Source organism: Scardinius erythrophthalmus (assembly GCF_964197995.2).
Source record: "Scardinius erythrophthalmus genome assembly, chromosome: 3".
Taxonomy (NCBI): Eukaryota; Metazoa; Chordata; class Actinopteri; order Cypriniformes; family Leuciscidae; genus Scardinius; species Scardinius erythrophthalmus.
Genome location: NC_138223.1, coordinates 39,901,477 through 39,927,271, shown reverse-complemented (window position 1 = coordinate 39,927,271; position 25,795 = coordinate 39,901,477). Strand labels below are relative to the sequence as shown.

Below are 25,795 nucleotides of genomic sequence, written 5' to 3'. Positions count from 1 at the left end.
TAATTGTCTTTTTTTTAAACTTATTAGCTTTACTGACTTTGCAACCTTTATTTTTGGAAATGATTTTCTGCTGTACTTGACAGTATGCCATAAATGCTGTTGATAGAGTTTAATGTGCATTAAAGCCAGAATAATACTGTAAATGCAACCGTTTCAATAAAAGCTTATGATCTTTAAGGCAAGTAGGGCAATTTTCATATTACACGTCTTTCATCCAATTGTAACAGCGATTATGAATTCTAGGGAGAGTACAAGAATATAGATGGAATAATTGACTAATAAAACGTTTCGTTTTTTTATGTTTACAGTATTGTATACTTAAAATGTACCTTTCACAAGCTGATTCGCATTCTTTCTTTTTTTTTTCAAACTGAACATATAAAAATGCTGCCATAAGACTCAGAACCATGAAACCGACAGTGATTTAATGAGGAACAACATCCAAAACAGTTCAAGAAGTCCTTTGGGTGGTCCCAACGTTTGTGTTTTTTTTTTTTTTTTTTTTTTTTTTTTACAAACCATGAACTCTTCCTCCTTTTCATGTAACAGAATTGCTTCCACTTCTCCCGGCACGCCTGGAAAACTGCTTAGGCCTTCTCCAAAGACTGGTAGTATTCCTTGAGAACATTCCAGGCTTTGGATGCCATGAAGCCTTCCGGAGGGTTCTGGCCCTCGCGAGCCATCCTCCTCATGCGGGTTCCTGAGATGAAGTCATAGTCCTGGTGTCTGGGTAAAACGAGACGGCGGAGGGAATTTTAAGATGTGCACAGAAAAGGGACAGTGTGGTACCCAATGTGATAAGAAAATGAAAAAGAAACATAATCTCAGGGCTTGCGTCAGAGATAATAACTAGGTGTTGTACACTGCTCCTTTGTTTGGGACGTTTCGCTCTGGAGGGAACGATGTGATGTACTCTGAAAAGAGCTCTATGATAAAATATGTTCTCTCAAGTGGCTCTTTAAGCCACGTAATTCCTTTCAACAGTGCAAAGACGACGAGGTAAACAGGCTGGCTTTACTTCTAGACAAAAATAAATTAGCAAGAAACAGAAATCTAAACTTCAGACCAATGTCATTAAATCCAAACTCTCTGCTACACGTTTTCATTTAAACAAATGCTTTGAAAATAAACAGTGTGCAAAATGTCTGATAAATAGAGCTAATTAGGCTCCAACAGCACGAATGCAACTCGAACGCTAGTCTAAATACAATCCTCGATGGCTCCTACGGATAGGGTTTATTTGTTACGGATTAGTTGTTCTTCAATTAAGACGCAGGCCTTATGAAAACAAATTCACACAGCACAATGAATTTATAAACGTACACTGTTGCACTGCCCATTCCTTGTCGTAATCACGTTCATGAAACGAACGCTGTCATTCAGAAAGGCTTTTCAGTCTGGGCTTATAACGCTGAAAAGTGCCGATATTAGGTCTAACTTTCTATTCATCAAAGAGAGAGAGAGAGAGAGAGAGAGAGAGAGAGAGAGAGAGAGAGAGAGAGAGAGAGAGAGAGAGAGAGAGAGAGAGAGAGAGAGAGAGAGAGAGAGAGAGAGAGAGAGAGAGAGAGAGAGAGAGAGAGAGAGGGAGGGAGAGAGAGAGAGAGAGAGAGAGAGAGAGAGAGAGAGAGAGAGAGAGAGAGAGAGAGAGAGAGAGAGGGAGAGAGAGAGAGAGAGAGAGAGAGAGAGAGATTAACAAGTCATGAGTGACATAATATATTCAAATAGAAAAGTTAGTTAAATTAAGTAAGGGATAATGTACATTATCCTGCTTATTACACGGCTACCTGCCACATAAGTAATAAATTAGACACAAAATTTGACTTGAGTTGAAATATTTTATTAGCTCTTAAACGTGGCAAGTTCAAACTAGACGGACATTTAAGGGATACGGTACAGTCATACCACATATTGCACGGCATTTCACCTGATAAATAATTATGGGGATTAGAGATATTGATTTGAGATGAAATCGTTTAAAAATCGTACCTGTTTGTTATCTTATTATCCATTACAGTGTACAACAATCGTTGCAAAATGGCAGCTGCTTTTGTATTCAAGAGAGAGCCAGTCTGCGATACCGGATGACATCATTAAATAACTGTACATTAAATATTGATTGAGTTTTGTTATTTTATTAGCTCACCGAACGCAAAACTTCCACGAGGAAAACCCGTTTCTAGCAAGCGTAAAGCACTGACTTCAGTTACTCAGATGAGCCTGTGTTATCTGTTTTTAATGGTTGTTATCGTTATCGTGGATGGTGCGATTGACCAATCAGAATCAAGTATTCCACAGAGCCGTGTAATATGTAATAAAATTTCACAATATTAAAATTTTTACTGTATTTTTTGGTAAAGACATCTTTGTATTTTTACAAAGGTAATGTTCTCATAGCAACATCCCAGAACACCAGCAACCAACATCCTAGCAAACATCCAGAACACCCTGGCAACCTCTTAGGAACATCCTAGTAACCACCTAAAAACACCCTAGCAACTAGCTAGCAATAACTTGGGGCCCTTTCACACCTATCTTGTTTGGTCCGCATTTTCGGATTTTTTTGTTTGATCCGAATCAAAATTACAGGTGTGAAACCTCCCCTGGACCACGGTCCGGACCAAACAGACGAAATTTGGTCAGATGAAAAGAGGTAGTCTCGGACCAAACTGAACAAAGGTTTGGCTCGTTTCTGGTGTGAAAGCATTTTCTGTATGGTTCGGACTTTCAGACCATTTACAGGAAGTTCCGGTGGTTCCCGTGTAGCCTAAACAACTGAAGAAGAATATTTATGTGCAGATCAGTCCTGCCCACAGCGGTTCTTCCAGCTGATTCACTCGCACACACACACACACACACACACACACACATTTGTCCTGCATCCTGCCGGCGACAATAAAATGTTCGCACACATGAGGACGTTCATTTGGCGAATTTGAACTAGCCTCGAGTATAGTTGGTGCTGCAGGGAGTAACGCCATAATAATAAAAGTATAGTGACAATGATATGCGTCTGTTCATTCATTATTGTCAAAGTTACCCGTCGAATTGAGAACACGCTGAAGTCAGATGCACGTCCGTTTACAAACCAATCAATGTCAAGATGCAGCCCACATAGATGATGACGACAGGACGCAGGTACGTCATGTAAAGTTCTTTAGTGCGCTCGCATAATTGCAATGTGAAACCAAACCAAAACTAACCGAATGTATACAATGTATCAAAACATGAACTTTGGTGCGGACTTTCAGGTGTGAAAACGCCCTTAGCAAGTATTCAGAATACAAAACCACATCCCAAACGCACTAATAACCACATAAAACACCCTAGCAATGCCTTAACAAGCATCCAGAACATCCTAGTGACTGGCTAGCAACACCCTAGTAACCAAGCAGCAAGCAGCCAGAACACCTTAGCAATCACCCAATAGTAAGATGCAAATATGATGCATCCTACTACTGGATGGACCCACAACTGATGGTTTATGGAATATTATCACCATTCCACCTGGTAGTCACTTCAATGGGGTGAAAGGGTGGAACACATAAACCCTGACTCCATAGAGAACCGTTAATATGCATTTAAATGAGAAACAGCTTGGACTGGTTTGAGCCGTTTTAGAGGAGGACTTTAAGGGGGATGGCTGGCAATTAGGCTCAGCATCCATATTCGTCTCAAATTTGGCCAGGCCCAACACCCTGCTCAAGGAGCAGACGGAACGCCATAAATTTACTAAGGCGCCAAGCGGGGCTCTTTGAAACTCAGACGAAGTGCGAGTCTGCCACCCCAACCCCCTCCAAACGATTGCTGGGATGGAGGAGGGAAGTGATGCCAGTAACCTCCAGCCCCACTGTCACCATGACACTTGACTTTACATATCAAGGTAAGCAACAATCTCAATACTTAATCATAATGAAGGTAGTTATAATTATGGAACGTGACATAAACAGTCACGTGTCATTCCAAAAACGCGTAAAACACAGAAGATGATGTTTCACAGAATATCCAATATATATATTGAATATCTCTTTTCCATATATGGAATTATTTCCATATAAACAATGTTAATATTCTTTTATTTTTTTAGCATTTCAATTGAATGTTCAGTAACATTTGTATGGAATATTTCCTTTTTTTTATTGCCCTTTATGGAGCTTAACAGATGAAAGATCTATTTAAAGCTCTATCTTTTTTGTTGCTGTTGTTTTTCCATGGAAAAAATAGCCACATATGGTTTTGGAATGACCTGAGGGTGAGTAATTGATACAATTTTAAAAAAATTTTGGTAAGCTACTCCTTTAAACTCTGTGTGGGATGTGCATTTGCATAAAGATCATTCAACATTAAAAGTCCCCAGTTCTTCCAGTCAGTTTTGCTGCATGTTGACATGCTGCATGGTCTTCATCAGGGACGACTGAAATGCCTGTTAACTCGATAGCAGCGGGCGCTATTAATTGCAAGACGAGACGCCACGAAAATGCATGATTTTTGTTAGTCATCTTCCGCAGCATTTGCACAGTGCCAGAGGAATAATGGCAGATCTCCACTTCTAAATGACTTCAAAGAATGGAGCAAAGCCATAGAATTTGGTAAAAGCACACAACAACAAAACATTTCCTGTTATTCTTGGCAACACAGTTAGGAATCGAGGAAGCCTGACATGCAGGGAAGTTCAACTCTAGATGATAGACTGTTTGAATATGTATTTAAAGTAAATTCATGTTTTCAGTTTAACGCCACGTCAATATGTCCAAGTCTCGAACTTGATAAGATTTGATCCTTAAAGACACTCGACTTACTCATTTTGTGTAGTTACCTTTGTGTTTGCAAAAAGGAAGACAAATTAAATGGGGAAAAATACATAAACTTACTTTTTGGGGTCATAAAAATCCATGGCCTTCTTGACTTTATTGTAGGCTGCCACTTTGAAAGGCACAATTTCCAGCGATATGAGTCCAGGGGCCATGGTGAGAACTTTAGCTCCGTGGGAGGGCTCGTAGAGGTCTTTACCTGTGTCTGGATGAGGCATTCCTGCGGGGTCACGGCCCACTATGTAAAAGTTGGCACCGGCCACCATTCGGGCCCTGCAGTGCCACTGGACCTGTTGGAAACAGTTCAAATTTATTATATTTTCACTTTAAAGCTAATCAGTTAGAGCGTTAGTTCAAACAGTTCACGTTCTTTATTCTATGGAACACAAATTAAGTGAGAATGTTTGGAAAAGAGCAGTGTGAACAATGAAAGTGAATGAGGACTAGGGTTGCTGATATCCAAAAAGACAAAACAAGCACCATAAAATATCATAAAAGAACTCCATACAATGTGTACACCATATTCTAAGTCTTCTGAATCCATAAAATATTTTTGTTAGGTCGAAATTTGAACTATAATTCAGTTGAAATCTTCCCCTCTGCTATAGCTCTCAAATGTCATTCACATTTGTGTCCATTTGAATATGAATAAAACGGGTTTGACGTCAATTGGTTCTCGCATGTCTTGTAACCAAATGAATGCGAATGAGATTTGAGAGTGCCCACGACAGGAAGATTTTCAGCATCCAATTTAAATTTTGGTCTTTTACTCAGACAAAACTGCTGTATGTTTTTAGAAAATTTAGAAAAGTCAAACAGATAGCAACAGTTGTTAATGAAAGAAAAAAGGTTTGGAACAACATGATTAAATGATGACAGGTTTAATTTTTTTGATGAACAATCCTACACTTAAATTTGGGAGTACAAAAATGATGTAAAACAAATGGAAATGTTGTTCAATGACACAGAGATAGGGACAATATGTCAAAACGTATCATCATGAAATAAGTGAAAACATATTTGGATGGACATGATTAGAACTGGCCTACACTTCCTAAGCTAATTCTTTTCTGTGGAGTCAGCATGTCCCTTACTTCCTTCTCATAACTCAATGAGGCGAACGACTGCTTCCTGTGGGCTGCTTTAGTCTTACAGACTCTGTCTGCTCCCAATAAAATGTTTAATGTCCCTGGCCACATGATTAAAGAACAACAGACTTCAAAATAGCCATGGAACACTACACCAGAAACAATTTTTGTCAGAAGAAAGCTCCCTGTTTGTCCTTGTTATGTGTGTGTGTACAAATGGATCACAGAGGGAACACCACTGTCCTCTAAACACTTCAGGAGACACAAATCAATTCTTACTGGAAAGTCCAGAGATGCGTGATGCCTGCAAGAAGAGACTGTCCCTGTTGTCTTCAGCCTCCAGCACAGTTTAGGTGGAACGGATCACCAATCCAGTGTACCCTCGACGATTTAAGAAGGAATGTGCCCTGCGCAAGTTTCCTCAACACTAACTTTCCATACAACAGTTCATTGACTGAAAACTCTATTTTAATTATCGTTCTTAGCAAAAAGCACATTTGATAGAGCTTCTTTTTGTCTAAAACACTGCATATGTCAAGCAATTCTTACAGTATCCGAGGATGGGATACTTAAGGATTTACATATTAAGGAAGATCTCAAAGGCTACAAGGCTAAATTGAATCCGGCGTCTCAAAACGAGTAGCTACCGACTGCAGAATTTTTTTTTTAGTATATAGTAATATACCATACATTATTATTTTAATGTTAAGCCTCAGGGGGCTGTTCTTGGTCCCTTTTCATTCCACACTAACCTCTGTGGGGCCGGCGTACATCATCGGTGAGGGGAAAATGGCCACTATGGTGGAGTTGGGATCAAGCAGCCCTTCCTCCAGCACAGCTGCATGCTGTTTCATGCGCCAGGCCAGTGGTACGTCATCATCTTTGGTCCAGCCTCCCAGCGGGTGCAGCAGAAGCACGGGTCGACGGTAGCCACGTTCAATTAGACGTCGCTGTGTGTCCTGCATGAGCAGCGCGTGGCCATTATGCACTGGGTTCCGCAGTTGGAAGGCAAAGACAGCATCTAACAATGAGAGAAGAGTGTTTAATATCTCTTAACCATAAATATCATTTTATTGCAGCAAAGTTAATATACAGATCAATGCAAGTCTATGGCAATACAATTAAAATCCATAAAGACTTGTTTATTCATAACAGTTGTTTGCATTAAAACTAATGTAATAGTTTTTAGAAAATGAATGTGTTTACAGTTTGAGGGCAAGGCAACTTGCAACACCCAACAGACTAGTCAAAATTGGCTCAAAAGGAGCAACTACTGAGTGTTGTTCCATACCTGCGTTCATCTCTTTAAACTTCTGCTTGAGTTCGGTTGGTGTGAGCCTGTAACTATCCAGCCCGTCGTTCCAGTAGATCCGATCCAGCACCTGGACATCACCTCCAACCAGCCAATCTCCGCTCTCCATCACCATCTGCCACAGGAAAGACCATCAGGAACAACAGCAATGAACTTCCAACCTCTTCACTCATCACTCTCTTTCTTTCTTTGTGAGGCTTGAGGAACATAAGAATCCCTCCAGATTCTGAAAGCCATACATGCAAGAACATATAATCTTAAAATCTCAGCATAATGGTTTGGGGTAAGAAAGTGGTCTAATATAGCTAACCCCCTGACTGAATGTTCACATTGTAGCATATTCTGGTCACAAAATGTCCACTAACACAGAAGAAACTCTTTGAAATTGGCAATCACAGTTGGTTCTGAAACAGGAAAATATACAAAATCACAAAACTCTTGTATTCATTTAAAAGATTTGATGTCATGAACCATGCAAACGTTGAGAAACCCAAATAGGTCTTCCTCAAAAACGCTAATTGTAACAGCCTGGAAACTTAAGAAGTAAATACGACTTTGTTTCCAGGCACAAATTTGACAATCTCAGTTAGAAAGCTCTAAAAGCAAGATGTCATTCCCAAATTTGGTACTCAACAGACTCTGGTTTATTAGCTTGAATTTCTAAACATTATTTTTTAAAAACAGACTACCAAATCAAATCAGGCTAGAACTCTTGGCTGCTTTTACTTATATTTTACCTTCAGGAGGTCTTCGCTGGCATTGGCTGAGCCGCTAACTTGGCCAGGGTTAAGAAGCAGTAAAGTATGCTGAGGATATCACAGCTTGCAGCAGATTCGGGGCCGCTAGGATGGAGAATACCATTTCACAAGACTTACATCTATTGATTTGACTTGACAGCAGCACTGGTGGCTCGAGAACTTTATGTGCAAGTATGTGATCATGTTAAGCAATCTTGGAGAGGCCTGAAAGCAGTGAATGTTAATAAAATGCTTCATAAGTTGCATTGCGTTTGCATTTGAAGACTGAATGCATGTGCGGCTGTCATTTTCTGGCCACAGTATAGCAACAGTAGCAGCCGTTTATTTAATTTATGTTGCAGAGGCTGGCGATGGAAAAACTCAGTGAGCGATCTGTTGGCACTACATCAAATCTATACAGTAAATCAACTCGATTAGCTGTCATAGAAAATAATTGAGCACTGGTTGAGCACTGCACCCCTTTCAATGAGGGGAAAAAACATAGATAATGCAATTAATTTAATGCACTCAAGTCTGGTTAACACCCCCCCCCCTCCGTACCAAATCTCACAATGTGGACTCAGCTGTCAGACTGACAGCCGAAATAAACAGGAAAAGAGTATTTACCACACATAATGGAGGCCGGTTTTACAGCCCCGCTGATTGACGTGCTTCAGCAGATGGAGTTTAACATACAAACCAGACATGGTGAAGTAATGAGATGAACTATTCTGTGAACTTATAATCACATATTCCACATTCATAAGACCAAATTTTCCCATTTTGGGCACTCTGGAACAATATTAATCAAACAGATGTTCAGACTCATTTGTTTTGGGGGGTTTCAGCGTAAGTGATATTAATGATCATGTAAAATGAAAACAGGCATGACGGTAGTTCCAGCTCGAGCCTTGACAGAACTTATGGAAGAAACTGAAGTACAATCACTTCAATAAGATATGGAATTCGCAAGCTATTTTCTAGGGATGCAACAATAATAAAATTCTGGATGATATATTTAAATTATATGCTATAAAAAATTTTTTTAAATAAATAAAGCACACTAGAAATAAAATGCTACACATGAATTTAGGCATATCTACATCGTGTTATTTAATGATTAGCATTTTAAAAGATTATTAAATGTAAAAATAGATGTAAATGAGCATGCATAATTAAATACACTATTAGTCAATATTACAATAATTTTATTACAACAATTTTAAAAGTTAAACTATAAATGTAACTTTAAAAACAGCATATTCAAGAGGACATATGTGTATATATATATATTTATTTTTGTATAATTTAATAATCAATCTTTTTTTGTTTGGCTTGTTTATGGACTGTGATAAATCTAAACTTCATTACAAGAATGCCATTGAACGACAGAACACTGTAAATAAAACGAAAGCTGATTGCTAGAAACTTCAATGTGTGCAATTTCTTTCTTGGGTCTGGAGATGGGTTTATTTGTGACCGTAGGCGAGCAGACAGACGGGGCCATTCCAGAGTCCGAAAGCTCTCCGTTGGCGCCCATTAGTGCGAGCTGGAGCAGAGCGGAGCCATTAAAGTCCACCTAAGCCCACAATCCCTACTTACAGATGGAAACAATTGTTCAGTATTTACTCTGCGAGATTTGTAAGAGGAAGGTGAGGGGAAAGGAGGGGAGGAGAGCGCCACTTGCCTAAACACCGTTTGGATAGAACGCAGGGCGAGAAATCCAACTAAAACACATGTGTGAAATGAAGGAGGTCAAAGAATAAAGAGATTACTAAAGCGAGGACTGAACAAAGATGAGAGAGAGAGAGAGAGCGAGACCCGGTTTCCACAGACCTAGTGAGAGGGCATCGTGGCTCTGTCTTCTGTCAAAGTGCAGTCCAAGGAAAGCTTGGAAACGCGACCGCACAGGGGCCTATTAAAGCATCAGGTCAGCGGTTCCTCACTAGATATCCATGACTTTACCTTCAAAAATGGGACTTAAGTGGAAAAAATCTCCTCTTTTAAATACAATTGCAGAAAGAAAAAAAAATTACAGCGAAAAACTACATCGTTGTGGTCCCCATCTGAAATGTCCCTTTTGCACTAATTCTATCCCTAATAAGGAGGATGCATTAGTCTTGAGCTATAATTTCTGTACAGCAACAGTTTGGAGTGAGTTTATGATCAAATTTAGTTCTGAACCCAAGAAAAAGCAATAATATTTGCTCATGAACATTCATAAATAGCAATGAAGCAACACAATTCTGCGCTTGTACCATCGGACAATGCGTTCCCATAAAGGGTGCCCGGTGCCAGACAGGTGAAAAGTGATGCGTTAATGGATCATGCTGCTGAATCACTGTGATTGTGCTTTCATATTAACATGTATGTAGTCTAAACAGTGCTCTCATTCACAGCAGGCTTATAATCGGGACTTTCCAGGTGGTTCGTGAGTCAGAAAAGAAAGAAAGGGAGGGAAGCTGACAACAAAAATGAGATACAGGGCAATGTTAATCCTTTCCAAGTGCTTACATAAGATAAGAAATCTCATCGGTCCAAAATCAAGCTCCAGATAGTTTGTATAAATGCATTCACACCATGTCGGAATTAGCATAATTACGAGATTCAGACTTATAAAATGCACTCGCGTCCTCGTAGAACTTGAAATTACATAACTGCTTTTGTAATTTGTAACAATTACTTGCAAACTGAATTTTCTGAGACCTCCAACTTCACTTTCCCACTCAAAATGGCTTCAGCAGGAAAATAGTAGTAATGGAGTTAATAATTCTTTTTAAAAATTCCTATGCTTAACTTTTGTTAATCTATTAACAATAAAAGATCAATTTGAAAACAAAAAGACAGACATACAATGAATTTTATAGTTGCTAGCAGAGTTGGAATAACCATCTCATGTCCCGCTAAATAAACTATAAATTAATTAATAAGGCATATGCATAATGTGTTGTATTGTGGTTTTGTCTACTGATTAATCAAGTTACACAGATTCATTTTGGCGTTAACAGTGTTGCCATAGAAAAGCATAATTCTGAGGATGTGAACAGCTCTGAGGCTGATCCAGTAATTACGACAGTGTGAACAAAGAATAAATTAAAATCAATCAAATATCCTCTAATTACTGTGTTGGGTCACGCAGATCTTCCGCTTTCTTGTTGCCGGACACGCTGCCTAGTTAAAACACAGTGTTCATAATTTGCCCATATTTGACCTCTGACCTTGATGTATGGATGATCCTTGCAGGTGGTGCCCCACTGCCGGGAACAACGCTCTTCCTTGCGGTGCTCGTAGAACTCTGGGTTTCGCAGGATGGCGACTCTCCGTCCACCGTAGGCCAGAGCAAACGCTGTGCTGCCGTCCAGACGCTCTTTGTCGGAGCTTGAGACGGGGAGGACCACCGGCACCGACAGGTTAATAACCCCGCCTACGAACAGAGGTCAGATGCACGGCACATACATCAAACAACCCGAGACTTCGAGAAATTGACAGCTTTGAAAGGGCTAAAGGGGAACAGTTAAGGATTTATGAGGCGAGATAAGGGAAAGATGTCTGGATGTCAAAGTGGTGAGTTTTCTAAGAAAGTAAGAGGTCCTTCACCTTGATTAAAGCAATATGAGCGGGAAGCTTTTAAAATCCATTTTCAGAATAAAACGCACCGACATCATAGCCGAAACAGCTGTTTTCCATAAGAAAGAGCCCTGTGAGTGTCCCATTTCAGCTCAATCCAAATTAAACTAGTATCAGGCAGTAAGATGCACAAGGCTGTCCGTTATATACGTAAAGACGCCAGTCTGGTCCAACAAGAGTCCAACTGGGCGTATTGTAAGGATCAAAATAATAACACAAGGTGTGATGTACAGTAATTAAGTCTAATGACGCTCATGATGTAATGCATGAACAACTAACGACTTTCTCTGGCCGTATTTCTGTCATATCCAAAGTCAAAAGTCTCCTATGACCACTTTTTATCTTAATAGGTGTGTGAGTGTCAATGCATACCATGAACACAAATTTGAATACTAGGCAAGACAACACACGGCAGAGCATTACGAGGTCGTAAAACTAAATTGACACTTTTTGGAAACTCAAGCATGATGTGGGAAATTGCTGTAATTACCCAGTTGTATAAATGCGAGGAACACGTCGTGGTTTAAAAAGCCATTCACACATTTGTTGTTCTCGTTAATCAAAAGGATGCCGACTTTTTATTTCAGACGATCCTGTTTCGAAAAAGCCCAAACATCCTTGAAAGCATGTGATCAACCTAAACCAAAAGCCCTCCATTAAAATTATAATAACTCTTTTATTTCTACCACTAATTGTCATTTAAAATCCACTCGCAGAGCCTTAAGATTCCTTTGCTTAAATTCAGTTTATAGGCCACCCATTCCAAGAGGTTTGCCTGTCTTGACCCAGAAACACTGAAATATTAGATTATTAGTTATAGCTTGTTCACTGGTCCATCATAGTTCAACCACAAATGAAAATCCTGTCATTATTTACTCACCTTCATGTTGTACCAAATCCAAAAGTTTTCTGAGGAGTTTCAGTAGCACTTTATTTTTATTTTACAGTCCTGTTCCCCATGTACATACTATATACTTATTATAGTTATTACAATACCTGGGTAATAACTGGGTTTTAACCCTGAACCTACCCCTAAACCTAACCTGAACCCATGTAGTTACCTTATGTTAACCAGTATTTTCTTAGGTAAGTACACTGTAAGTACACATACACTGTAAATGCAAACATTGTATTTAATTAAAAATAGTAAATTGACCTTAATCATTTTTTTTCAACCTGCTATTAACACTCACTTTTAGTAAGTTACTTGTACTTTGAGGTTGAAAAATCGTACCAGCTCAGTCTACTTGAGCTGGATTCATTTAGAAAAAGTAAGTTTATGACCTGTGGGCATGCGCAGATCAGTCCTCTCTACGCTAGACGGCAATATATGGCCACGCCAAGACTCGCCCTTCAATAGCCACTATTGGCTGAAGGTGAAAACCGTAATTTTAAGCCACCATTGTGGCGATTAGTGTTTGTTTTAGTTGGGCTCTTGACCCTTATATCATTAATTTAACCTTTTGTTTGGCTGCTGTACCTGAGTTATAACAGCCAGATGAACAAACAGAAAAGGTGATCTGATGGTGATGGTTGTGTTTTAACATAATCGTTATTTCACAATCATTTGACCTGAGTTAATTTCTGAGTTAGATTTACTTTATTAATTATAACAGCACTGTCCTGGTACAGGATAATATTTTTAGCCATTTCAATGAAATCCAAATAATCAAATAAATAATAAAAAAAGTCAATTTTTTTTTTTTTTAATGTAGGCACACACAGACATCAAGAATTAGCGTATGAATCTCAACAATGGTGACAAACAGATCACCCCCTGATCATAAGCTCATTATTTATTCATGCAGCAATGCATGATGGGAGCCATGAATGAGTTTTGATTGGTTGCACCCAGAATGCACTGCAACATGCTTTATAATTGTCACCATTGTTGAGATTCACAGGCTGATTCTTGATGTCAATGTGTCTAAAAACTAAATTAAACAAAAAAAATATATATTTTTTTTTTATAATGGAAACTTTTAAGAAATTCTAAATATTATGCTGTACAAGAACAGTGCTATAATTAATAAAGTAAACCTAACTCAGAAATTGGTTTCTTTAATTTAAGTGAACTTGAAAAATGAGTGAGCAGAACTAAAAATGTTAAGTTGTAGGAATTTAGTAATTCTAAGTGGGGTTAAATTTATATCAAGCAATCCACACAAAATGAAAAAACTAAGTTAACACTAATCATGACTATTAAGTTACATGAACATAAAAAAACGTGCTAGTGGTACTACTTGATTTAGTACTGCACACTTAAAATAAACAAGCTTTTCTAACTCACTAATCTTAAGCTTACTTTGCTTAATTTTTTTGAGGCAACGAGTTTGCATACTTTTTTTAAGTAAGGTCAACTAATTACATTTTACAGTGTAAGTGCACATATTGTAAAATAAGTTTCTGTCTTTCCTTTGAAAGTCCAGGTAACCAAAACTTTAAAGATCCAAAAATGTGTTGTAAAACAAATCCATGTGAATCGTGGTTTCATTAAAAATATAAAAAAATTTGTTTCAAAGATTAACCAAAGTCTTATTGGTTGGGAACGCCGTGAGGGTGAGTAGCCTAAATGACGATTTTTTTTATTTTGGAGTGAACTATGCCTTTATGAACTTGAAGAAGTACTGTACCTAGAAGATCTTTATTTTTCATTAATGTACAGAATATTTCTAAAAATGTTCAATTAAATCTGTATTACAAAAAAAAGTAGAAAAATTAAGGAAATTATTTCTAAAATCACTTCTGAATGTAATAGCGGCCAGTGGGAAAAAAGTGCATTGCACTGTCTAATGTCGCCATCTGGTGTTGCGTTCAGAAAACACAGCACATAAAAAAGAAATCCAAGCCTAAAAGTATGCCACGAGAAGACGGTGTTAGTGTTAAATTACGTGTTTACCATCGAGCAGACAGTTGAAGTGAAGACACTGGAGGAACTCTCTCTCCCTCATAAAGCCGTTCAGAGGAGTGGCCCAGCCCTCAGCCAGCACCTGAACCCACTGCATGTCCACCTAACCCACCAACAGACAACAGATGTTAGCTTTCAAACTGCACAAGCACTGAAGAAACATGTTTTAGATTGTTTAAAACCAATATAGGATCAGACAGTGTCTGGAGAAGGCTGAATTCGAGTGAGTCGAGGAGTGATACCTTGGTGATCTCCACAGCTGGAAGAGTCTCTGCATCAGCCTTGGCCAAGTCCAGCTTGTTCTCAGGCACATAGAGCTCCTTGACCTCATAAGACGCGTCCACAGGCACGATGTCCTACAGAAGGTGAAGACATCATCACAGAGACATCACTGTAATTTATATCAAAGTATGATGAATGCATCTAGATAAGATGTTAAAGGTGTCATCGGATGCAAAATTCACTTTTATATGGTGTTTGCATGTAAATGTGTCTTTGCAGTGTGCGGACACAACCACCATACAATGAAAAATATCCATTCGCTCCTTTTTTTTAATAATCAAAAAGCCTAAACACTAAAAACAGGATTTTCTGAGCAATGTGATGTCATTTTGCTCATGCTCCGCCCACGACCACTGACGGACTGTCCCGTATTAGCATATTTCTGCCCTCAGCCATTAGTATACTGTCCACCAAGGCAGCACTTTAGTGTCTTGTGTCGACACCCCGCCTAGAAGAGAGGGGTGGGGTGAGCAGTTGCTCATTATCATTTAAAGAGACATGCACCGAAACGGGTCGCTGTGAACTGAGATAAAAAGTGTGTTGTTTTACACAACCATTGAGGAATTTTAACTAAATTGTGTTACAAACTTGACATGAAGACCCTAAAGAATCATACCAACTTGTGGAAAATGGGCATCCGATGACCCCTTCAAGCAAAGTTGCTAAATTTTCTGTGTTAAAAAAACTGGCCTTAAATCATGAAATAAGGATGCCAAAATTGAACAAGGGTGCAAATGAATAACCCCATCATCTAATGTGACAATGACTCTATCAGACAAACTCTATTTCAGTTTGTAGCCATATTCAGAATACAAGTTTACAAGTGTTCAAGCATCGGAATATTCCTGTTTATATGAATGTTGTAAATATGATGATGTACACATGCTTGTTTTCTATTCCCACTGTTATTTCCTGGGAGTTTTAAGATGATGCCATTGGTTATACAGTATGCTCAGTTTTATTACTAGTTTTTCACAAACAACGCCATGGAATGGAAAGTGCCGAGCAAGTTATAATAATACAACACTTTTGTTTTATCTGTCTCATTTTCATTCCAGAAATTAGTACATTTATTCAGCAAGGACACATTAAATTGATCAAAAGTGACAGTAAAGCAAAAAAAAATTATTATTCATCAAAGAATCCTAAAAAAAGTATCATGGTTTCCACAAAAATATTAAGCACAACAACTTTTTTTCAAGACTGATAATAATCAGAAATGTTTCTTGAGCTCCAAATCATCATATTGGAATGATTTCTGAAGGAAAGCAGCTTTGCATCACATGAATAAAATACATTTTTAAAATACAAAACAGTTACAAACACATCTTCTTTCAGTGGATTCTGTACAAGGTATTTACATGCAACAGATTTCCAAATAAAACAGGCATATTCCAGGGGTAGCAAAAACTGAATCAGGCAATCAGACTGTGGCAGTTACATGACTTGATAATAATCGTAATATTGCCATATTCCAATTGATATCAGTATATACATGTGCATGTAAATGAGAAAACTTCTGCAGCAAGAGATTACAAACTCTCAAATAGAGTTTCAAACAGAATTCAGTTTAACATGAATGAATGGAGAGAACTTACCCTCTCCTGCAGGAGGTCCAGAAGCTGCTGGATGCACTCGTTCACACTGCAAGAATCGGTCTTTAGTACCAGTTCAGGGGCCTCTGGCTTCTCATACTCAGAGTCTATTCCTGTGAACCCTGAGGACAACAGGAGTCACCGGTTATACAGTGAGGAAAATAAGTATTTGAACACCCTGCTATTTTGCAAGTTCTCCCTCTTGGAAATCATGGAGGGGTCTGAAATTGTCATCGTACGTGCATGTCCACTGTGAGAGACATAATCAGAAATCACAATGTATGAATTTTTAACTATTTATTTGTATAATACAGCTGCAAATAAGTATTTGAACACCTGAGAAAATCAATGTTAATATTTGGTACAGTAGCCTTTGTTTGCAATTACAGAGGTCAAACGTTTCCTGTAGTTTTTCACCAGGTTTGCACACACTGCAGGAGGGATTTTGGCCCACTCCTCCACACAGATCTTCTCTAGATCAGTCAGGTTTCTGGGCTGTCGCTGAGAAACACGGAGTTTGAGCTCCCTCCAAAGATTCTCTATTGGGTTTAGGTCTGGAGACTGGCTAGGCCACGCCAGAACCTTGATATGCTTCTTACAGAGCCACTCCTTGGTTATCCTGGCTGTGTGCTTCGGGTCATTGTCATGTTGGAAGACCCAGCGTCGACCCATCTTCAATGCTCTAACTGAGGGAAGGAGGTTGTTCCCCAAAATCTCGCAATACATGGCCCCGGTCATCCTCTCCTTAATACAGTGCAGTCGCCCTGTCCCATGTACAGAAAAACACCCCCAAAGCATGATGCTACCACCCCCATGCTTCACTCATCATTCTTCTTCCTCCAGTTTAGTGGAATTATGACCAAAAAGTTCTATTTTGGTCTCATCTGACCACATGACTTTCTCCCATGACTCCTCTGGATCATCCAAATGGTCATTGGCAAACTTAAGACGGGCCTTGACATGTGCTGGTTTAAGCAGGGGAACCTTCCGTGCCATGCATGTTTTCAAACCATGACATCTTAGTGTATTACCAACAGTAACCTTGGAAACGGTGGTCCCAGCTCTTTTCAGGTCATTGACCAGCTCCTCCCGTGTAGTTCTGGGCTGATTTCTCACCTTTCTTAGGATCATTGAGACCCCACGAGGTGAGATCTTGCATGGAGCCCCAGTCCGAGGGAGATTGACAGTCATGTTTAGCTTCTTCCATTTTCTAATGATTGCTCCAGGAGTGGACCTTTTTTCACCAAGCTGCTTGGCAATTTCCCCGTAGCCCTTTCCAGCCTTGTGGAGGTGTACAATTTTGTCTCTAGTGTCTTTGGACAGCTCTTTGGTCTTGGCCATGTTAGTAGTTGGATTCTTACTGATTGTATGGGGTGGACAGGTGTCTTTATGCAGCTAACGACCTCAAACAGGTGCATCTAATTTAGGATAATAAATGGAGTGGAGGTGGACATTTTAAAAGCAGACTAACAGGTCTCTGAGGGTCAGAATTCTAGCTGATAGACAGGTGTTCAAATACTTATTTGCAGCTGTATCATACAAATAAATAGTTAAAAAATCATATATTGTGATTTCTGGATTTTTTTTTTTAGATTATGTCACTCACAGTGGACATGCACCTACGATGACAATTTCAGACCCCTCCATGATTTCCAAGTGGGAGAACTTGCAAAATAGCAGGGTGTTCAAATACTTATTTTCCTCACTGTATTACAACGCAAATCCATTCATCAGCAGAAACAGACATGCTTGAGATGCACTTCTTGAAAACAGTTTTTCATTCAATGGGACTGAAAACAGTGAAGTCCTTAGTAATGCTGGAAGGATAAGACACTTCCTGCTATAAACATCACTCATTCTCATCACCAGATGTTAGCAACTTTCATATTAATGTGAGTAACTTTCAAGTTTCACAGCAGTGTTTCCTGTATCACTTTTCATCTGATTAGCCGTTACTGAATTTGCAGGTCCACAGCAATAAAAATTAAATTGAACAAAAACAACAGGAAACACTGAGTCACAGAGTTACAGTCAAGATCGAGTCAAGTGTCTCCTTGTGGATTTCCTACCAGAAACCAAGAGGGTTGTGATGAATCACCTCTCGTTTGCTCAAAAAGTTATGTGTAACCTCAAAAACCTTTAACTTACTCTCAAAAGTACACACTGCTGATATCACAATTGTGTTTCCCGAGATGAAGTGTTATGCGCACCAAAAAGGCCACAAGCTCCGCTCTTTCATCATCCAGCAAAAAATCCAGTAAACGCTTTTCTGGTGTTTTTCTTCTCAGACAAAACGTTTCATCCTCCTTCAGTGCCTCAGAACATCTCAGGGCCCATATTTTGCCATTTTTAGCTTGGCTCATTTTTTTAAGTGAGTGAAAATAAATGTATTTGGACACATATTTTGCATGACATTACATATTCATATGTCCAAATTGATATTACAAATAGCAGGAAAAAAATTACATTCAATACAATCTGACAGCAACTGAGATGAAGTCCAAACAAAATTTAAATGTGTGTAGTTTGAATCAGAATGGTAACCATTGTATTTCATGTGGACATTTGCAGCAGACTACAAAAAAACTAAAATGATTTGAGTTGGATAAGCAAAAAAAACATGATTGTCTTACCTCTGATTTCTCCAGCTCTAGCCCTCTTATAGAGTCCCTTCACATCTCTCTGCTCACACACATCCAGAGGAGCATCTACAAACACCTCAAAGAACGGAAGACCAGCAGCTTCATGGATCTTCCTGGCATTCAGCCGGTCCTGGGGCCAAAACAATATTAATCAAACGTTTTAACCCTAAAATTACCAAAATGATCAAAACTTTGCACACAATCCACAACATCCCTTCTGTCTGATTAATAGTTTATACTTTTTATCTTTAATGATTTTATAGAGTAAACATAAGAATAACTTTCCTATCAAGAATAACATTCACTGGACTAAAGCAACTTAGATTTACTTGATCATCCATACATAATTTCTTTTGAAAACTCATGTTAAAATGTATCAACTATGATACAACAGGCTATTGAGGAATTTGTTTGTTTAGTTTTTGTTTGTTTCAAAATTTATTCATCTCTCAATAATCATTATATTGCATTACATTATACATTTCACCACTTACAATGAAAACTACAGTTTTGATCTTAAAACTAAGAATTTAAATATAATCCTTCTGAGATACACTGGAACATAGAGAGTGACAACTTATATTTATATGCATTTTATGTTGTCATGCTGCTATAAAAATCTCATTTATTTACATTACAAGCTATGTAAATAACAACATTTGCTTCAAATTGTATATTTTTGCTCTGTTTGCAAAGTTGATGTATGTTTTGCATGAGCACCATATTCTCACTATATCAAATGATATGGTTCATAAAAGCCTGATGTATCAAATATGACATAAAACAGGTTCAATAAACAGATTTTTCTGTTATTTGATATGTCAGGCTTTACACGGTTAATAAATCTTATACACGCAGCTCTCTGTTTCTCACCCTGCTGTATGGGGAAATGAAGCTGGCAATACACACGAGCCCCGCGTCAGCAAACAGTTTTGCCACTTCCGCGATACGGCGAATGTTCTCCTCGCGGTCCTCAGGGCTGAAGCCCAGGTTCTTATTGAGGCCCTGCCTGATGTTATCTCCATCCATAGTGTAGCAGGGGATGCCATGACACACCAGATACTCCTCCAGAGCCATGCTGACCGTCGTCTTACCTGCACCAGACAGACCTGAGGATGCACAACAGAGCTCATATTTACGGAACATTTTGGACACACACACAACCATGAAGATTAAATCACATCATTCATCTTCTACCTGTAAGCCACACCGTGCATCCTCGAAATCCTCCTCTAGTGCCGACTACTTGTCCACGCTTGTTTCTGCTCACATGATGGGCTTGGTATGTCACATTGGTGGCTCTTTGCATCCCCTGCACAAATTGAAGATTCATTTAATCTGTCTCATCTTTAACAAAGGCCTCCTGTTTGATTGACTGAAGTGAAACACTTCAAGAAAGACATTGGTTGTATCAGATGGTAATTACATGACATGTTGGTTTATACCATAGTACTGGACCACATATTTTTCTTATACAATATTTGTGTGTGTGTGTGTGTGTGTGTGTGTGTGTGTATATATATAAATAATTTGTAGTTGTCCAACAAACAGGGTAATGTTTTACTAATGATTGATGATATTTATAAATGGGCTATTGCACAATATTGCATAAATATTGCACATGCCTATGAACAAAAAAATACAAAATTCAAAAATAATATAATATATATAACGTGATACTGAATTATTACCAGATCTATGAACCATGGTACTTACATTATACTCCAAAGACTACCATGGTACATCCAAGAAGCCATGTTAGTATTATAGTAACGTTACATGTCCAAAAAGTGATAATACCCGTGCTTGTGATGCCAGAAATGCTGTAGAAGCTAACTAGGTTTTAATACAGACAATATGCACAAATAAAAGGATTATATGCATTCATCCTTCTCATGCACTTATCAAAGCCGATGACCTCCATGACGAGAACGATTATCCTGGATTTCGTTTATATTATGAATTAAAATAGTGTGGGTCAGATGCATCATAATCAAAAACACCATTATTCATAGCACGAGGTGTGGTACTGTAACTGTACTATATTTGCAATGAAATATATCCCTCAATTTACAGCCGCTAACGTTACTCACCCAACTCTCAGGCGCGTTACTCAGTTTCTGCTTCTTACTCGAGTTCCCAGATGTCTCCATTCTGAGCTGCTGAATTCACACTTGGTAAACAAATAAATAGTGTGATATTTATATTCGCAGAAGTTGCTTTAATGTAGAGCCGGGTCCACTGTGCGTTGAACTCCAGAAGGAAGCGTAGAGCTTTACAGGATGCGGCACAGGAAGTGATGGAAGCTCAGACAAGTCCCGCCTCTAACGCGTCAAGACTCCACCCACTTACCAATCGGATTGGTCGGAATGGCATCCAAGTCGATCGTGATTAGACAGTCAAGAAGTCGTTCATATAGCCGTGGCAACGAAAGCAAACAAGTATCAGGTCAAGGGCGGGACTTGTCAGAATCATAGGTCAGAAGAATGCCAATCATGTTCTGTTTTATATTTTCCTGTGTAAAGTGAAATATGTGTTAGCTCCATTGACCCAATATCATATAATATTATATATATAGGCTATATGAATGAGCATCTCTTGGTGTTATGCTAATACTATATAAACATGAGTATATATGAATACAAAACAAGTGACATTTTAGGTCAAAGGGATAATTCACTCAAAAATTGAAAATCTGTCATAATTTACTCTCCCTTGCACCCTAAACACAGCAAGAAGAAACTGAACTTCCCCTGCAGGGCCTCTGAATGGCTGACACTCTGATAAGATCTGAGTAAGTTGTAAAAAATAAGTTCGCTCATGGAACGTATTAATAAGTTCGCTCATGGAACGTATTTTCTGGAAAGGTTGGACGTTCATCATTTTTAAAATGTCATTAGCCTACTTAATTATGAATGCTTAGAGAATATTCAGAAGTTATGTTATCATAATGTTAACTCTTTCCCCGCCATTGGCAATTTTACAGCTTTCCGTGTTTTCACTGTTATGCGGTAGAGGGCGCTAATGACACATCTTCTGAAAGAGTACTAAACGTGTACTAAATGTGAAGAAGAAGCAGAAACAGTCAATAATCATAGCCTAATCTAGCCTGGCTAACATCAGACCTCTTTCTCATTGAGACGTGGTCTGGGAACCACATGTTCATTTTCTCGTATTTGAGGCGTGGTTTACGAATGCCCAGAGCCGTTTATTGGGCGCTACGAATGTCTATGCGCCTGTACGTAGCTGTACAAATGCGCCTGTACGTAGCTCATAGCCAGTCGTTTCAATTATACCAGATGACGTTTGTAGAGGGACAGAAATTCGACGAGGAAGAAGACGAAATAAACTTGCGTTCTAAACTACTTATCTAAGGCTGCATCGAAAGGTAACTTCGCGTCTGCTGCCATGTTGGATCCATAGATATAATCAAACGGTGCTTCGGTGTGTCGCATAGACGTCGTCATCGTCTTGCTGCTCCCTCCCCGTTCTGTGATTGGTCCCCTTTTTGAGGGGAAAATCTGGTCCATGGTGTCCAGGCTGCCTAGCAGTGTGAATAAAATCGTGCTGCGCGCAAGGCAGCATGTGGAAACCCAGGCTAAGCCTAATCATGCATAATGTAAAATAAGCAAACACAAAACATTCAACAGCATATCAATCAAAATTGCCTAATGTTACTGAATGAAATGTTGACCCAAGACGAGCTATAGGACTGTGCAAGCATTAGGGGTGCTGATGGACTCGATCTACTCCATCTGTTTTGATCATTGTATTGAATCTGATCAACATAGGCTAGTCTTTGACAAAAACATGATTTTCTTAGCTTTTTGCTCAAAATGATGCCTTTTTTTATTGAAACTTACCCACATTTAAGTGCTGATTAAAAAAAGTAATAAAATGTTATTGTTGTTTTTTTGTTGTTGTTTTTTTTACTCAGAGGGTCTGTTCTTTTTCTTGATATTTTGCATGTTTGAAATTCATATAACAAAAATGTTCTGGGCGCCATGAACATTTTGAGAAAATGATCAAAAACCCTGGCTGTTTATTTTAATCGCTGGCGGGGAAAGAATGAAAATGGAATGTTCCCTTAACTTATGCATAAGTTAAACTGGATGTGTTGAATGTTCAGAGTACTTAACCTAACTTAATGCAAAACATTCATATTTTTTGTTAATGTAATTACTGCGCAGATCTTTGCTGCAAATAATACTTCTACCTATAAAAAGGCACACATGAATTTTAGTTTGAAAAAACTTCAGAACAGCATTTTATCATTTAGGTTTAGCTTCAAAATAGAGACTAAAGGTGGTCATGCATTACATTTCTTTTATTAATATTAAATGCTTGAATGTGGAATCATAAAACCTTCTGTATTATACGGCTGTGAGTTGAGAACAACCAGTGCAGCAATCAGTCCCACAGCAATGCTAACATCCATGGCTGCAGTGCAAATGAAGCAAAGATCCTGCAAACATGACTTTTATTTATTTTAAACCAGCCCTTGTGGAGACCCACAAACTGTGAAATCACCTAAGGCACTGACTAAATGACTTTATTAGTCAGAGAATATTTTTAATCATGTCTGAACAACACCTTCTGAGGCTTCATTTGTATGTGGCTGGAGTGTTCGCTGTTCTAACAGGTGTTGGGAGTCGATTCCACCACTGAGGAACAAAGATAAATAAGTTGGTGATCTGGATCTGGAGGAGCAAGGATGCTTTTATGTAAAGACAAGGGGAAGTTAGGTAACCAAATGTTTCCACACAAACAGCCAGGGTGGGCTTGAACTCTAACAGAAACTGGAAGACAATGGAGACTCTTGGAAAGGTGTGAAAAGGCCCAAAAAGTTTAGATTAGTGCGTACAAGATGTGGGCCAGATCTAGGCCGACACTATGTTGCTGTCTGGGTAGTGTATAAGCAGAGGTGGACAGTAACAAAGTACGTTTACTTTACTGTACTGCATTTAAGTACACTTTTTGAGTATATGTACTTTACTTGAGTATTATTTTTTCTGGAAACTTTTTACTTTAACTTCACTACATTTGAAAGACAAATATCGTACTTTTTACTCCACTACATTTCTGTCAAGGTCGAATTAAAGTCGGGTTGACGTCAGAACCCGATGTCGGATTGACATCAAAGATTTTGGTAGGAAATGAAAGTCGGATTGACGTCAGAACCCGACGTTGGATTGACGTCAACATCCGACGTCAGACAGACGTTGGATTTTGGTCGGAAATGAAAGTCGGATTGACGTCAGAACCTTTTTAGTTTTGATACTTAAGTACTTTTAAAACCGAGTACTTCTGTACTTTTACTTTAGTAAAAAAACGGTCTTTACAACTTTTACTTGTAACGTAGTAATATTTGACCAAGTAAAGAAGTTGTGTACTTTGTCCACCTCTGTGTATAAGTGAATAATGTGTAATGCGTCATTTGGGACGCAACTAGAATTAAATTTTTTGGGTGACCTGACACTTTAAAGGTTCTTCATAGAACCATCAATGCCAATATCGCAGGGTTTCCCCTAAAGCGGGCCGCACACCGGACGAGCAGCTCAGCGCCGCGCCGCGCCACGTCTAGGACAACTGTCACCTGAAAATCCGTTAGCATCAGCAATTTTCTGATTTCTGTAAATAAATATAAAACTAAATGTATATTGCAGCACGGGGTTAAGTCCGTATATACATTAACTACGATTTGAGACACATAAATGTAAATTTAATATAAAACTATGTAAATGGCGCTGTGTGGCGCGGCAGGGTTTTGAACACGGTCCTGAGCCGTTGCTGGGCGCCGCGGACAGACGCCGCCGGTGTGTGTACTCTCATAGAGAATAATGTGTTCGAATTTAAAAGACGTGGCGCTGCGCGGCGCTGAGCTGCGCGTCCGGTGTGCGACCGGCTTAAAGCACTAGTCTGTCTGGCTATCATGGATTAATGGATTAAATGGATTAAACCCGCCAATAGCGCGCCAGGTGGATAAGCCAGTTTGTGATTGGTCCCCGCAAATTTGTAACGGAAGCAGGATAGAGGAATGTACAGGTTTCCAGCCTGAGCTGCAGGGCGAAATCAAATTGCGGCTGATCGGGTTGGGTTTACCCAGTCTACTAAAGCACTGCTTTGATAGTCATTATTTTAAACTGAATTATTGTGGTTATTTACTAATAGCCAGTATAACTTTTCATACATGAAGTGATCAGACCATAGACAGTAAAGAAATGGACACAGCGACCCCATTGGATTCAACGGAGAAAAGTGAAGTCAATAGAAGCACTCACTCCCTGATGGCTGACCGTACTGCGCAGATGTGACGTGAGCAACCCGTCTGTCTTCTAGTAGCTGTGCCAAGAAAGAGAAATCGGAATCATTCCCTTCCGAAACTTATAGAGACGGAGAGCGTGAGTAGGAGTTGTCCATGAGCTAGGAGAAGGAGCAACTTTTGCTAAGTATTCTGATTAATAATTTTGTCATTTTGCCTCCACGTCCCCCCGATTGCCTGTGAGCTTCTCCTCCTGTCTATACGGTAATTTCTCTACTGTGCGACAGAGAGTTGCGTGGTTATGACGCAGTCGTTAGCCTTACAAAAACTGCTTCTACGGGGCCATAACGTAAGATACAAGGTAATGGAGCCTTTTATACATTTTCATGTTTCTTTAGAAATAAATAATGGACAAATGGAGTCTTTAAACGCCTCAGATGTAAAGTTATTCGCTGTCAAAGTGACGCCAAAATGAATGGGAGTCAATGGCATGCTAACAGCAGGTGAGGGTCTGCTAATCAATGGCGGCCCCTG

General features: G+C 39.1%; 1 protein-coding gene across 1 annotated transcript; it reads right to left on the bottom strand.

Moving 5' to 3' along the window:
* Positions 1 to 349: 349 nt before the first annotated feature.
* Positions 350 to 21,386, bottom strand: papss1 (3'-phosphoadenosine 5'-phosphosulfate synthase 1). Its single transcript, XM_081360609.1, has 12 exons — positions 21,093 to 21,386; positions 20,197 to 20,311; positions 19,873 to 20,108; positions 18,991 to 19,129; positions 16,361 to 16,479; positions 14,723 to 14,836; positions 14,472 to 14,583; positions 11,164 to 11,369; positions 7,188 to 7,323; positions 6,649 to 6,917; positions 4,869 to 5,098; positions 350 to 726 (listed from the first exon to the last, which is right to left on the bottom strand). The coding sequence occupies exons 1-12, from the start codon at positions 21,150 to 21,152 to the stop codon at positions 588 to 590; spliced, it is 1,875 nt and encodes a 624-aa protein (XP_081216735.1). The 5' UTR covers positions 21,153 to 21,386; the 3' UTR covers positions 350 to 587.
* Positions 21,387 to 25,795: the final 4,409 nt, after the last annotated feature.